The sequence below is a fragment of the Mustela nigripes genome, chromosome 15, assembly GCF_022355385.1.
Source record: "Mustela nigripes isolate SB6536 chromosome 15, MUSNIG.SB6536, whole genome shotgun sequence".
Classification (NCBI taxonomy): Eukaryota; Metazoa; Chordata; class Mammalia; order Carnivora; family Mustelidae; genus Mustela; species Mustela nigripes.
The window spans coordinates 69402289-69416349 of record NC_081571.1 but is presented as its reverse complement, the minus strand read 5'-3'; the positions used below and the strand labels follow the sequence as shown (position 1 = coordinate 69416349).

At 40.4% G+C, this 14061-nt stretch overlaps 1 protein-coding gene across 2 annotated transcripts in view; it reads right to left on the bottom strand.

Annotated features, from left to right (window-relative positions):
• Positions 1–14061, bottom strand: part of GPC6 (glypican 6) — a 1099176-nt gene that overhangs the window by 80076 nt on the left and 1005039 nt on the right. Inside the window, exons 6-7 of one of the 2 annotated variants that reach the window (XM_059378364.1) lie at positions 6305–6448; positions 2258–2287 (exon numbers count right to left, since the gene is read on the bottom strand). In XM_059378364.1, coding sequence (XP_059234347.1) covers positions 2258–2287; positions 6305–6448 — 174 coding nt within the window. The remainder of the gene's footprint in view (positions 1–2257; positions 2288–6304; positions 6449–14061) is intronic. The other variant, XM_059378365.1, reaches the window with a different exon arrangement.

The following is a 14061-nucleotide window of genomic DNA, read 5'->3' as shown; positions in this document are numbered from 1 at the left end:
AAGAAGCCTGTGTCAGGCTGCTCTCCCTGCTCCCGCACGCTGCTGCAGGGGCCCAGAGAAGGGCAGGAGCCCAGATCGAATGAGTTGGGTGGTGGTTTGGTTTGAGTGGTTTGTATTTTCTCCCTGCTTTGAAAGTACACTGTATTTTGCCGCTGTTATTACCAAAGGTTCATTTTGAAAATGGAACCGGGGTGTCTTAGTGGGGTTTTGCAGTAAAGAGATAAAGCAGGTTTGGGCAAGACTGGGCAGTTCATGATTTGAAGGGGACGGAGCGGCAGCCATTTGTTTGCTGGGGTGAATGGGGCATAATTTATGCAGCGGCAGCAGAGGCTGAAAGCCAGTCTGGCCTTGACCCATTTATCTTTAGAAAACTAATTAAAGTGGAGAATCCGGTTTACTGTTGTTATTGAGGTTTTAGTTTTTTCTGCTCAGGCCAAGCAAAGACTGAGGGGTGTGTGTGTGTGTGTGTGTGTGTGTGTGTGTGTCTGGGTGGAAGGTAGGAAATATCAGTTTTGCCTAAAAACAGTGGCTGAGGCTCTAGATAATAAAGCAGTTTCTTAAATACAGCCTGACATCCTTTTGAAATGCAAAGTAGTGGATTTAGCCGGATGCAGGATCCTTTGAGGTGACAATGAAATGCCATGGCAATTTAAAACGAACAACAGACAGTTTCCCTGAATCCTTACAACCAAGACGTCCTAAATCACACCAAAATGGCCCCAAAGAGGCAGAGAAGAACATTTTTATGACCAGCGTTTTACTCTGAAACTGGTATTAACCATCAGGCAGGAATGATACCCGAAAGTGAGCTGCTCTGTCCGTTTTGTTTCAGAATAATAAAATAAAGTGCATAACTTGATATTTTGCAAGTTCTTACATCTATACGCAATAATGTCAATAATTCATGCTTCGTACCAATGGCGAACCAGTGAATTTCCAAAGTAGCTGTAATTTTGGCCTAGTTAAGGAAGATAGTAGGAGGCCCACAGGGAAGGCACGCAGGCAGAGTGGGGGTGGGGGCTGATATTCAATGAAGTCCTTCCTCTTGGAGGGAAAGCTAAGGGGCCCCTGATAACCCTAAGATTAGGAGATCTTACTGGCTAAATGGCTGGAAAACTTGGAGATATCAGGACAATCTTGTTGAGAAAGGCGGGCACATACTATCTGAGCTGGAGCTCCTCTACTTTTATCAAATGGCCCGAACCAAGAGAGCCCTGATTTGTCCTACCCGTGACGTTTGTTCCCCCCTTTCCCATTTAGCATCAGGAGACCCTAAGCCATCTGCCTTCCCTGTTCCTTCCCCAAGGTTTCCTTTTCCAGGGTATTCCTGTTCTAGATTTATCTCAACTTTCTTTTTTCATTCTAACTGCCCTGAGCTCAGAGAACTGTGATGATGAATGGGAATATGACTCAGGGGACAATTCCCTTGTAAATAAATGAATGTTAACAGAAGAATTCACTGCCTGAACTTAAGGCCAAGCAGACCTAGAGCCCTATGATGTCATAGGTGGGCTGCATGAATAAATATGTACCCTCCAGGTGAGAGAGATCTTTATTAAAATGTATTATCAGCATGGGATGTTAGTACGAAAACCAGATTAGAAAACTTAACTATCTGATTAGTACGGTTAATATATAAAGTCAGATAAGATATCCTTGGTGCGCCGTCCTCACCCAGACCACTTTGTGGTAAAAAAAAAAAATCTCCAGGGTGCCCTCCCTGAAAGTCCTCTGAGACTTCAGTAAATTCGAGAAGGAAGAAAAAAAAAAAAGGAGTAAACAACTCGTAACACAAACTATTTCTTAACCCCTAAATTCTCTGTCCTCGCTAATGGAAAAATTAGCTCCTTATGCATGAGAGCTGATGTTGGTTTGTTGTTATTATTAGCGAGGCAATTATTCGCTCAGCACAAGAAGAAAAAAGCCAATATATTCTATCAGGGAAGAGCTAGTTTTTCAGGCAGACTACACATAGTCTGAACATTGGGACAGAATTTAAATCAGCCACCAAATGAGTTAGTTTAACACAAAGCTTAGATTGAAAACCTTGCCATTGGGAAAGAATACCAAAACGGCTGTTAACCATAAATACCAAACAGAGAGGAATCCTCTCAACCCATTGGTCATGTGCAGTGTTGAACGCGCTCTAGACAGTCCGGAAAGGGAGAGCAGAGGGGGCATTTCTCAAGAACTCTCTGAAATGACTGTATGACGACAAATGAGGATAAGAGTAAGAAAAAAGAAGACCAAAGCTTACACTATGTTGCATTGTCCTCCACACAATCCTCTGGGAAGCAAGAGGAAAACAAATTTAAAGGAAAAAGAAAGAGAGATTATTCTATACATAATAGCACAGCACAGGTATAACATTTAGCTTTGCAGGCTGACCGTTGTTCATCGGTTTATCATTTGATGTCAAATGATAAATCTGGCTGGCATTCCACCCACCCCCGCCCCAGACTCCCTCAGAATGACCAGCAGAATACTCAAGAAGCCTGTACAACACAGTCCAATGTTGAATACTTACTGGAGGTTCATTGGTCTAAATCATCACCAACTTCATGAATTAACTTCCACTTCTGTTATTTTTTTTTCTTTGAAATCTACTTTTATAAAGCACATTCTTCTAAGATACACCATTTAAAGTATATTTTGCTCTGATGAGTCCCTGGGGTAAGTAACAGACACTCCCTGTCCCTTGTGTCCAGGAGTTATAGAGCACGTTTAATACTCTGAAACATCTCTGTATTCTCAGATCTTCACACTCGAGCTCTTTTTAGGTTGAGGTATTTTTAACAGTCTGTACTTAACTGAAAATCAGTTAACAGTAGGTGGAGACAGAGAGCCCCTAGGGTGGGTGTTGGTAACAGGAAAGATGTAACTGTAGGACCAATCTGTTAACCAAAACACTTGATGGCATTTGTATCTTCAGCAAACCACGGTTGCTGTCAGGAAGGACTGTGAGAGTCTTTGATGAGTCAGCTTTTCATCAGCAGCTGAATTTATACAAATGTATTAATTCATCATTGGATAATAAAAATAACTTCAGGGTAGTATGTCTGAAAACCACTGGTGACCTAAACTGATTTTTCTGCCCATATAACTTTAGAGGAACAATGGGAAAAGCTTCCTAGTGATATAAAAGAATTTACAAGTTCCTTAAATATCTAATAGAGGTCAAATGGTGGAATTGGTGTATTTTTAAGAAAGAGTTTTATTTTAATTATTTTACATGAGTTCTAGCAGCAGCTGGCCCAGGTTGGGATTAGGAGCTTTACTTCTAAAACAATACCCGTAATTAATTACCAGTTCACCTGAAATATAAGAACACCGACCAAAAGATTCCCAAGTTAATTAAAACAGGTACTCATTTTAAGTGGTACTAAGAAGCAACTCCCCAAGGGCTTTACAGTTTAGTTATTTTCCCTTTGGCAAAAGCAGTGGGGTGACTGGGATAATCTTCTGATGCTGTTCTTAAAGCATTTTTCCCTGCTGAAACACTCTGACAAATTAAGGGAAGTCTTTCCCAAATATCCTCTTTTCCTGACACACGCTTCGTATAAATATTTAGGAAACATCTCTTCAGAAGAGAATTAAAGCAGGAGTAGGTAACATGAGACTTGTTTATAAACAGCCAAAATAAGGGGTAATATATGGCAGACCCATTAAAAGAGGTCACCAACGCATGCATCTTGAAGATGATTTGGTCTGACTGTTGACATATAAGCTGTCATGTAAACAGTTGGTCCGAGGTAACTGCTTTATTGTTCCACTTTTCAGAAATACGTTGAACCCTCCAAGGGAAGAAAGCCTTGGGGGAGCCAAGAGCTGCAAAGGAAGTTTCTGATGTTAGCTTTGGGCCTAGTCTGTGTTTCTCAAGAATAACCTTGTATAGTTCCTCTTGATGTGGAAACAGCCCCTTGCCCTTAGGGACCGGGGAAGTGACTCCAGGTCACTTTACGGCTGCTTGTGAATTACAAATCACTAATTTGTACAATTTGGGAATTTCAGTCAATAAAACCTTAATAAATCTGCCATTCTCTCTTACAGAGCCCAAAGCCACACCTACGAGGAAGTTAAGAACTACGTGCTGTCAGAGAATATTTTAGAATAAAACTGACTTATTGATTTAAAGTCCTGTGCACTGAATCTGGCCCTTATGCACCCAGTCTGGTCTTCGGTTTTTACCCATGATCATATGATTAACCATTACTGATCCTTTTCAGAAAAAAAATGGATTAAAATATATTTTGGGAGGGGGTGCCTAAAAATAGAAGAGCCTAAATCAGTTGGTTATTTGCCAGTACTCTTCGAGATCTTTGCTTTGGGGGCATTTTGAAGATCATCAGTGAATTTCCTTTCTAAAAGAGGGTTCAAATACTAATTTCCTTATCTATCAGATATTACACATCAGGTGACAATCAGAAAGCATTAATGCTTTATTTAGGTTGTGCTAAATTGCATACACACTGCAAGACAAATATTTTTCTTGCTCTATCTCCCCTGTTTGAGTGTGTGTATGTGTGTGTCTATCTCTCCTGTGGAGGAGAGAAAAGTGTGCTTGTTTCAAAGGGAAAAAAACATTAATCAGTAGTCATAGATACCATTATATTGATCCAATTCAATGTAATTTTAACTAAGTGCATAATGTACCCACATTGTTTTTAAATTTTACTTTATTGTGGTAGGAACACTTAACAGGAGAGCTACTCTCCTAACAGATATTTAAGTGCATGAAACAAGATTGTTATCTGTAGGCACAATGTTGTACCACACATCTCTATGATTTACTCATGTTGCACTGTGCCCCAGTTCTTAAATTAGAATTTATGAAAACTCAAAAAAAAACCCTGCAATATTCCAATAAGTAAGTTAGAGCCAACTAAAGTGGAGAAAACAAAAAAAGAGAAAGAGAGAGAGAGAGGGAACTCAAACTTATACTCACCACTTATGCTCTGGTGAAAAGGATCTTAACAGACAGAGTTGGTAAAATGAAAACTCAAACATGGGCTGCCATGGCAACCATGCAGTCTTTAAAACTATTGGCTAGTGGTTCAGGGGACTCTAATTGGTTGTTTAAAAGAAGAAAGGCAACTACTTTTCAACTCTGCCTGAAACTGGGAATAGAGAATAGACAGGACCAAGGTAACATAGAAGGTGGAAGCAATACCCAGACGAATCCTTTTTCAAGAGCTACACTGGAGAGGGGTTTTATTTGCTAATAAACAGGAATAAATTATAACATAATTTAGCAGCTAATGACTTCACTTACCCTTTCACTTTGGCTCCTCGTGGTAGGCCTTTCTGCTGTAAGTACATGTGATTTTTATAGACTGAGATGCTGAGATGTACTTACGTGGAGGCCACACTCAACGAATTTAATCTTATGAGTCCTACGCTGCAGGAGGATAGTGACTACAATGATAAAGTAATTTATAACAGTGACTAATAAAAGTATTTTCATAACCAGAAACCCTGGAGATCTGAGTTTATATGACATAATCAGATGTGGTTCAAGTATTTTATGACCTTAAGGTTTTATCTGTTAATTTTACATCAGGATAATTGGCAAGGCAACGTGAACCGTGCTAACAATTACAGGTATATAAATTGTTTATAGTGCTATAAATTGCATTGAAAATAATCGGGCAGTATTTCTTTGAAATTATGAGCTTTTCATTTTTTATAGCAAAATTTGATTTTTAAAACACATTAAAAAAATGGTGTTTACTATGTTTATGGTGGTATTCTCCAAGTGAATTGCTTTGCTGGTAGATATCATTTGGTCCCCTGACATACATTTTAGTGGATCAAAGAGTGACTATTTTTAAGTCTTCCAACTTTTAAAAGATATACAAAAAAGAAAAAAAAATAGTATTGACTTGGGATCTCTTGGCAAGGTCTTTCAAACAGAAAACTTTACACACAAGAAGGCAGAATAAAATCGCACTGTAACATAACTAAATAAGTAACAGAAGCAGGTAAGGAAGAAATGTGCTATTGTAATTATATCTCTGGAAGATATAGTAACTTAGTCTTCAGATTAATATTTCAGAAGATATATGAAGTTGAAAATTTGGCCACCGCATGAGTGGATTAATAGTGATAAGATGCCTTAAATAATCTAATTCATGACCTAAAAGGAAGATCTCATTATTTTTCAATATTCTAATTAAGACCCGGAGCAGATATAAGAAGGAGATGACTTTTACAACCAACTTTTTCAGAGTCCCATCACGTTTCCTGAAGAATAACCTTGGTAACAGAAAGTGCCCACGATGGCCATCAATCTGAGAGAACTCACCAGCCGGTCCAAGCTCGTGCCTGCAGCAGTCGTGGGTCTCTCCTCAGGATTGTAAGGCCTGAACCGCGTATTAAAATTTTCAGGAGCTGAGCGAGCAGATCGGAGGGCTGGAGCCGGTTTGGGTTGGCCACACCCCTGAAAGACCTGCAAGAACCATTGAAAGGTTAAGACAGTGACACCGGGAGTTTCTTCATGAGATCACGGTGCAGAAGCAGGCAATGCAGTGGGTGTCCCATTTTTCATGGGACCCTATCTTGAATAAACCCTAATCTCTAAATTTTAAGGGGGGGACAACTGCTAGTATAATAAGAACCAACTAAACAGATGTAGGGTGCCTGACTCTATGTCTTGACTCTTATTTTCAACACATTGACTCAGTCCTCGTTATTTACGGATTCTGTATTTGCGAATTTGCCTATTCGCTAAAATTATAAGCCCCAAATCAATAGTCATGCACTTCTGTAGACGTGGGCCTCCATGTAGAGTGGCCCTACATGCATGGTCCCAGCTGAAGCTGAATGAAGTGATTTCCTGCCTTCTTGTTTCGGCTGCCATCCTGAAAATAAGTGTCCTTTTGGTGGCCTCTTTTGTACCCCGTCTTTCGCATTCTTGTGCTTTTACTTGGCAATGTCCCTGTTTAAGATGGCCTCCCGAGCTCAGTGCTAAAGGGCTGTCTGCTGTTCCTGAGCACAAGGTGTAGTGCGCTAGGCCCTGAGTTCAATGTTGATGACTCCACAGTACGTGCGAAATAAGGTGTCTTTGAGAAGAGTTACACATAGGTTGCCTATTGGTTGGTTGATGAAAAGGAGGCTAAAAACTTGCAGGAGCCTAGCCCTATCTTCCCAGCAATTCAGTATTTGCTAATTCCGTATTTGCAGCCAATTTATGAAACATGGCTACCACAAATGATGAACATCGACTGTATCAAAAGTAGGAATTACGATAGCTGCATGTGAGGACTAAATGAATGTGACTGAGACGTTTTCACGTACTTGAATCTGCCATGCGGCAAATATCCAAGTGGGATTCCCATGACGGTGACAGAAGTATTTCGTGTCCAGCACCCAAGGCCAAATAACCTGGGCGGCCCTGCTGTGGATAAGGAAAACCTGTACTTGGAAGAGTTCTTTGAAAATACTCTTTGGAGCAAAGTTGTAGAAATAGGACAAGCCAACGTGGTGAAAAATCCCTAGAAGGACAGCTCCTTCTAATTTTGTTGTTGACAGCTGTTCATGTGACAGTTGGGTTTGCTGTGGGAAATCAAACATTTTTGTGTAATGATCTTAGGGACCAAGCAGTCAGCTCTTTCCCATAGTGATTTCACTCAGGGTGGGGTGGGGACACTTCCTTGGCTGTTTTTAGAAGCTTCCTACTCTCTGCTGGTTATCAAGAGATAATACCTTTACTAAAAGGACAAAAACTCTAGTCACATTTTCAGGAACTTTTGATGAAGTTGAACTTGACGTTTCCACCATTTTTCTACAGGAGGTGGTGATTCTATTCTTGGCTACTTATTTCCGTTAGCTTTCTGGAACTATTTGTGTTAGCTAATTCTTCTTCTTTTTTTTTTTTTTTTTTAAATATTTTATTTATTTATTTGACAGAGAGAGAGAGAAAGAGAGAGGGAGAGCGCACAAGCAGACAAAAGGGAGAAGCTGGCTTCCCACTGAGCAAGGAGCCCGATGTCGACTCAATCCCAAGACCTTGGGATCATGACCTGATCTGAACCCGCTGAGCCAACCACACACCCTGCATCAGCTCATTCTTAACCTGCATGTGTGTGTTTAGAACGCATGCATACCTTTCAGTTTAGTTATTTAAATCTGCTTTACTCTAAAATAAGCATTTTTCATCAGGGATATTATGGGATTCCACTGAAATACACAGAGAGCTCTCTGGGTGCCATTCCCAATGACAAGTTCCATCTCGAGACACAATCCATTCGGTGTTACCACTGCAGCTAATTTCTCTTCGGTCGTATTCAAAAGTTCTCCTTCAACTCAGCATTTCAGGGAGCAGGAGCACTTTGTCTTGGCATACTTCGAGATCGGTCTTAACACACTATTGATTATTCTTCTCTCACACAATTTCTGAAGCTGATGGTGTAAACCAGCGTGATAAAGACAGTGGGCCCTTTTCTCCCTAGTGCCTAAATCACTTCCCAGTGGCAAGGTCACTGCTGATGGAGGACATTAACATTTCCAGAGCTCCAGGGTTTTGTTGAGTGTGCTATCACGGCTTTCTCCAGATATGACAGCTGACTTTTAGAAAGTGGAAAGCCTAAGGCAAAACAATGCTAATGGCCTTGCTGGGGATTTCTTGAAGTTGGGGCACTGAAAGAGTTAACAGACCTTCTTAATTTGCCCTTTGGGAAAAATCTGGCTCACTGGTTTAAATTAAATCAAAGGAACAAAAAATGCCCGGAAAGAATATTGGGGCCCAGGGGAGATAACTCATCATAACAGAAAAACCTTACCACGTGTGTTTGATTTTTTTTTCTTTCGAGAGTGTTAATTATAACGTGAGCTAAGTCAATATAACCTAGGAGCCTTTTGTTATTTAGATCAGGTCTGGATTCTTAAGGTGGCTCGAGTGCAGACATTGCCGAGAGTATGATCCAAACGGAAGAAAACACTGCCTTGTAATCATGTTGAAAAGGACACCTCACCTCAGAATCAGTGGGAGACCTCCGGAAAAATCCGTCGTATGTCAGGATATGAACCTTGAAGATCCCTCAGCAGATTCGAGTTCACCCTTAGGCAAAAAGGCAGGTCGTAAGGAGACCCTTCCCGGTGGAAGGGGCACTCCAAGGGGTTAAGAGTTGGTTTTTGGAACTTTATAGGATCTGAATAGAAGCCCTGAAGAGGAGACGGGCGCGCCCACGTGCTCAGGAAGGATGAGCAGCCCTTGTCTGATTCTCACGGCAGAGACTGTACCGTAAGCAGCCTCTATCCCCTCTGTCTTATTACTTAGATGAGTCACAAACTGAAAAGCAACACCGCCATGTATCACACGTGCAATCTGTTAGTTAGACAACATGTTTTTAAAAGCTGGGGTTTGGGCACCTGGGTGGCTCAGTTCCTTAAGCGACAGTCTTCAACTCAGGTCGTGATCCTGGAGTCCTGGGATCGAATCCTGCATCCGTCTCCCTGCTCAGCAGGGAGTCTGCTTCTCCCTCTAACCCTCTCCCCTCTCATGCTCTCTCTCTCAAGTAAATAAATAAAATCTTTAAAAAAATAAATCCAACCTGGGGTTCATGGAATGGATGATGAAAGGAATTCTTACGCAGGACATTCGGATGGTCTCCGACCATTTTCTGAGCTTCCTGTAGCCGCAGTATTGTCGAGACAAAGCTCTGTGGCTTACTCTGAAGGACCAATAAGTCTTTTTCCTGGTGGTTTAGAGCACCCTAATATATTGTGTTTTGAATAAGGGAAGAAACAGATGAGGGATACTGTGGGTCAGTTAGGTGAGAGGTTTAAATGAGGTTAGCTTCCATGAGAATCAGGAGATCAAGATTCTCTTCTGAGGGGTGGTCAGGGCTGGAGATGTAGGTCTGAGACACTAGCCTAAGAGGGTATTTAAAGCCCAGGGGCCAGTATGTGGATGAGTGGCAGGTGCGGCTGAGGACAGCCCAGTGCCATGCCGACATTCAGGTCCTCCCTGAACCTCAGTTTCCTCCTCTGTCGAACGGGATACTAATACCATTCCTCACACTGTGATGATAAAATGCAGAACGTAAGGCAGGAAAACAGAAACCAGCATCTGGAAAAGGAAGGGCTTCACAATAATTAGCTACTTACGTTATTCTACAACCGTTTTCTTTCTAGAAGTTTTATTTTCTGAGTTAGGACATTCGAGGGGGGAAAAAACATCCGGATTGATGTTTCTTCAATGTTTTCCATAAAATAATATTTCCAAGGGGTGTTAACAGTTGCTCCATGAGCAATAAATTCCATGCATCCAAATGAAGTTGGCGGGACTTGGTCAATATGAATGTGTGTTCGGACTCATCAAAAAGGAGGTACTTTGCAGTAACTCGAAGTTTGGCCACAGGCTCCCCAGAGGGGGCGGGAGGTTCTCCCCGGATGGGGTCCCAGGGATCATCCTGGGCTGCTCTGTGAAGTCTGCTCTACCCCACCAAGGGAAGTGGTTCACATTCAGACACATTGACTTAGAGGTGTTAGTGAATCCATTCTACCCTTTGCTGTGTTCTTTCTCTCTCTTTTTTTAGATAAAACAATTTTTTAAAGTTGAATTATATTTGACATATGTTTTTATATTAGTTTCAGGTGTACAACATAGTGATCCGATATTCTTACCCACTGCAAAATGATCACCTCGATAGTCTAGTTACCATCTGTCACTATAGAAAATGATTACACTATTATTGACTATAGTCCCTATGCTGTACTCTATATCCCTGTGACTTTTTTTTTTTTTTAATAACTGGGCATCTGTCCATCTTAATCCCATCCACCTGTTACACCCCCTTTCCTTCTGGCAACTGTGCTTGGTCTCTGTTTTCTATTAGTCTGTCTCTGTTCTGCTTTGTTTGTTTTGTTTTCTAAATTGCACATATGAGTGAAATCATATGGTATTTGTTTTTCTCTGTCTGTTGTATTTCACTTAGCATAATCCCTCTAGATCCCTCCATGTTGTGGAAAATGCAAGATCTCATTTTTTTCAATAGCTGAGTAATATTTTTATATATATAAATTTATTTTTATATTTATATATAAATATGTATAAATATAATTTATTATAAATATAACATGTAGTTATATTTATCTATAATAAATTATATATACTATATGTTATATTTTTATTATATATGTGTATATATATATATATACACATTTTCTTTATCCATTCATCTATTGATGAATAGTTAGGTTGCTTCCATATCTTAGCTATTGTGCTGCAATAAACATAGGGGTACATATATATTTTCAAATTAGCGCTTTTGTTTTCTTTGGATAAATACCCAGAAGTGAAATTCCTAGATGGCATGGTAGTTCTATTTTTAATTTTTTAAGAGACCTCTGCACTGTCTGTAGCGGCCGCGCCAATTTATATTCCCACCAACAGTGCTTGTGCCCTCCACCACTTTTAATTCAAGAGAAGAGATACGATTTTTAAGACACTAAAGTTCTTTTCTTTACAACAGAACAGAAGTTTCTGGAGAACACAGTTGCAGGCAAGCCGCCTCATTGTAGGAACATATCATTAGCTTTATTCCTTGAAGAAATAGGATCAGTATTATCTTCTGCCTATCTTCCTCCAAGGGATGTTGTAAGAGATAACTAGATGCAGTGGTCCCCTTTATTCACAGGGAATATGTTCCAAGGCCCTCAGTGGATACCTGCAACCATAAACAGTACTAAGCCCTATATATACGATTTTTTCCCTATACATACATACTTAGGATGAAGTTTGATTTATAAATTAGGCACAGCAAGAGATAAACAACCATAGCAGACAATGAACGATCATAACAAAATACCATACTACAAGTTATGTGAACGTGGACTCCCTCTCTCTCAAAATAGCTTATTACGGTGCTCACTCGTTTTCTTGTGACGAGATGAGATGGTAAAATCCTACACGAGATGAAGTGAGGTGAGTGACATAGGCGTTGTGACACGGGCATTAGACCACTGGCGACCTTCTGATAAAGGAAGGTATGTCAGAGGGAAGAGCATCTGCTTTCGGACCACGGCTGATGGCAGATAACTGAAACCACGGATAAGGGGGGGGACCCGCTCACTGTAATCTGGCCAAGGATTTGGCCTTCCCACTGTAGACAGATGCAGCAAATGCACTACGGACTTATCCTTCCTGCTTAGTGGGCTTGCAAAACCTGTGGGTTTGGGGAAGATATCTGGCTCGTGAATTCTCTCTCTTAAGAGGATTACTAAAATGTCTCAAAAGTGTGCTGGCATTTTGAGATTAGAGAAGCTGACATTAAAGATAGAAAGTTCTGAAAGGAGAGACATTTTATTGTTCCAGAGAGGCGAGCAAGAGAGGAAGGTGTGGTGATAACAGGTTTGAGCGCTGTGTCTTAGGTTTTTCAATATAAGACATTTTCCTTTAAGAACATCTCAGCATCTTAACATACTTCCCTTAAAATAAAACAACGTAGTGTGCACTCTTTTGCAAGCCCCCATAGCTTCATGCCTATGTCTCTTTGTCTTCTGCGTGTTGATTATACATTCACAAAATTCATTACTGGCAAGCCGATAAGCAGTGGCTGCAGATCAATTCCGTCTCGGCTCCGGTATTAAAAAAAAAAAAAAATTCTATCCTTTCACTTTCTACTCAGCGGGTTCCCATTGTGGCGGGATGTTGCTGTTCCCATATATCATTCTGAAATTTGCAAACAGAGCTCTCATCTTTTATATTAACATGGGTGGCAGTGAATGCTACCTAGATTTAATTGGACCTGATATTTTGAGAGTAAGTCATGTTTTATTTACTTATTAGATTCTAATTTATATTACAGTGTTAATGAGTGAACTATCTGTGAGATGACCACTTGGGGAATTCAAATCTATCCCGTTCGTTCCCAAGGAAACAGAAGCGATCATATCTGCATCAGCTCTCTCTCTGTTTTGGCCATTGTTTGCATGAGAGACAGCTGTGGCATAAGAAAAAGGTCATGGGCAGGACTCTAAAAGCCTGCAGTACCACCTTCAGACCTTCTCCTTATACCTGTGTGACCTTTGGGTAACATGTTCTCCCCAATCCTCAAGGATGCTGGGAAGATAAAATGATACGACACTTTGAAAAGACCCTGAAAAAAACCTGAGGTATAGAAATGTATAATCTTAAGTGACATAATCTGTAATTAAATAGCACAGTAATGAATAACAAATCAGATCTATGCAAGATACAGAGTGATGCATGAATCATTTTTTATGAAGAATTGGGTCTTTTACATTTTGTTCACGGCTATTGCTGAATCTCAGAATCTGTAAGAGTTCCTAGCATATAGTATGTGCTTTAAAAAAAAATAGGGAGTGAAAGATTACGGATGAATGAATTTTTTAGTTATAATTTCACCCTTTTGCAAATATTTATGGAAGGCAATTAGCAGACAGATTTGTGTAAGGCGGGATCAGAAAGAAAAGAGAACTTAACACTTATTCAATGTCCACAATGGGCCAGACACTGTACTGCGTGTTTTATGTACTCTATTGCAAAGAATCAATTACCTCTTCAAAATCAATTTAACATTTCTTCCTTAGGCTTCAGAAAAAACAATGAATCATCCATCTGCATAAAAAACTCATTTGATATTTCCCTTACTCCGCTTACTGTGCCAACTTAGAGAAAAACTAAATCAACAACTTTGTTTAAACTGATAAATAGATCCAAAAAAATCCCGTTTCTTGATCATTTGGTTACAGCTACCCACTGTGCTTGAAAAGCCAATTAGAGAGCCAAGGATCCTGTGTATGAAATAGTCAAACTTGGCCCTCTGATGGCTGGCAGGCGAATAGAGTTATGAGGACTGGAGGTCACAACTCAAGCAATGGCTGTTGCTTGCAGCAAACGGGAAGACAGCTCGGGCTGTTTGCAAAGCCTTCCATCTCAAGGAATGGCTGTTGCTTATAGCAAAGGGGAAGACAACTTGGGCTGTTTGCAAAGCCTTCTATCTCAAGCAATGGCTGTTGTTTGCAGCAAAGGGGAAGACAACTTGGGCTGTTTGCAAAGCCTTCTATCTCAAGCAATGGCTGTTGTTTGCAGCAAAG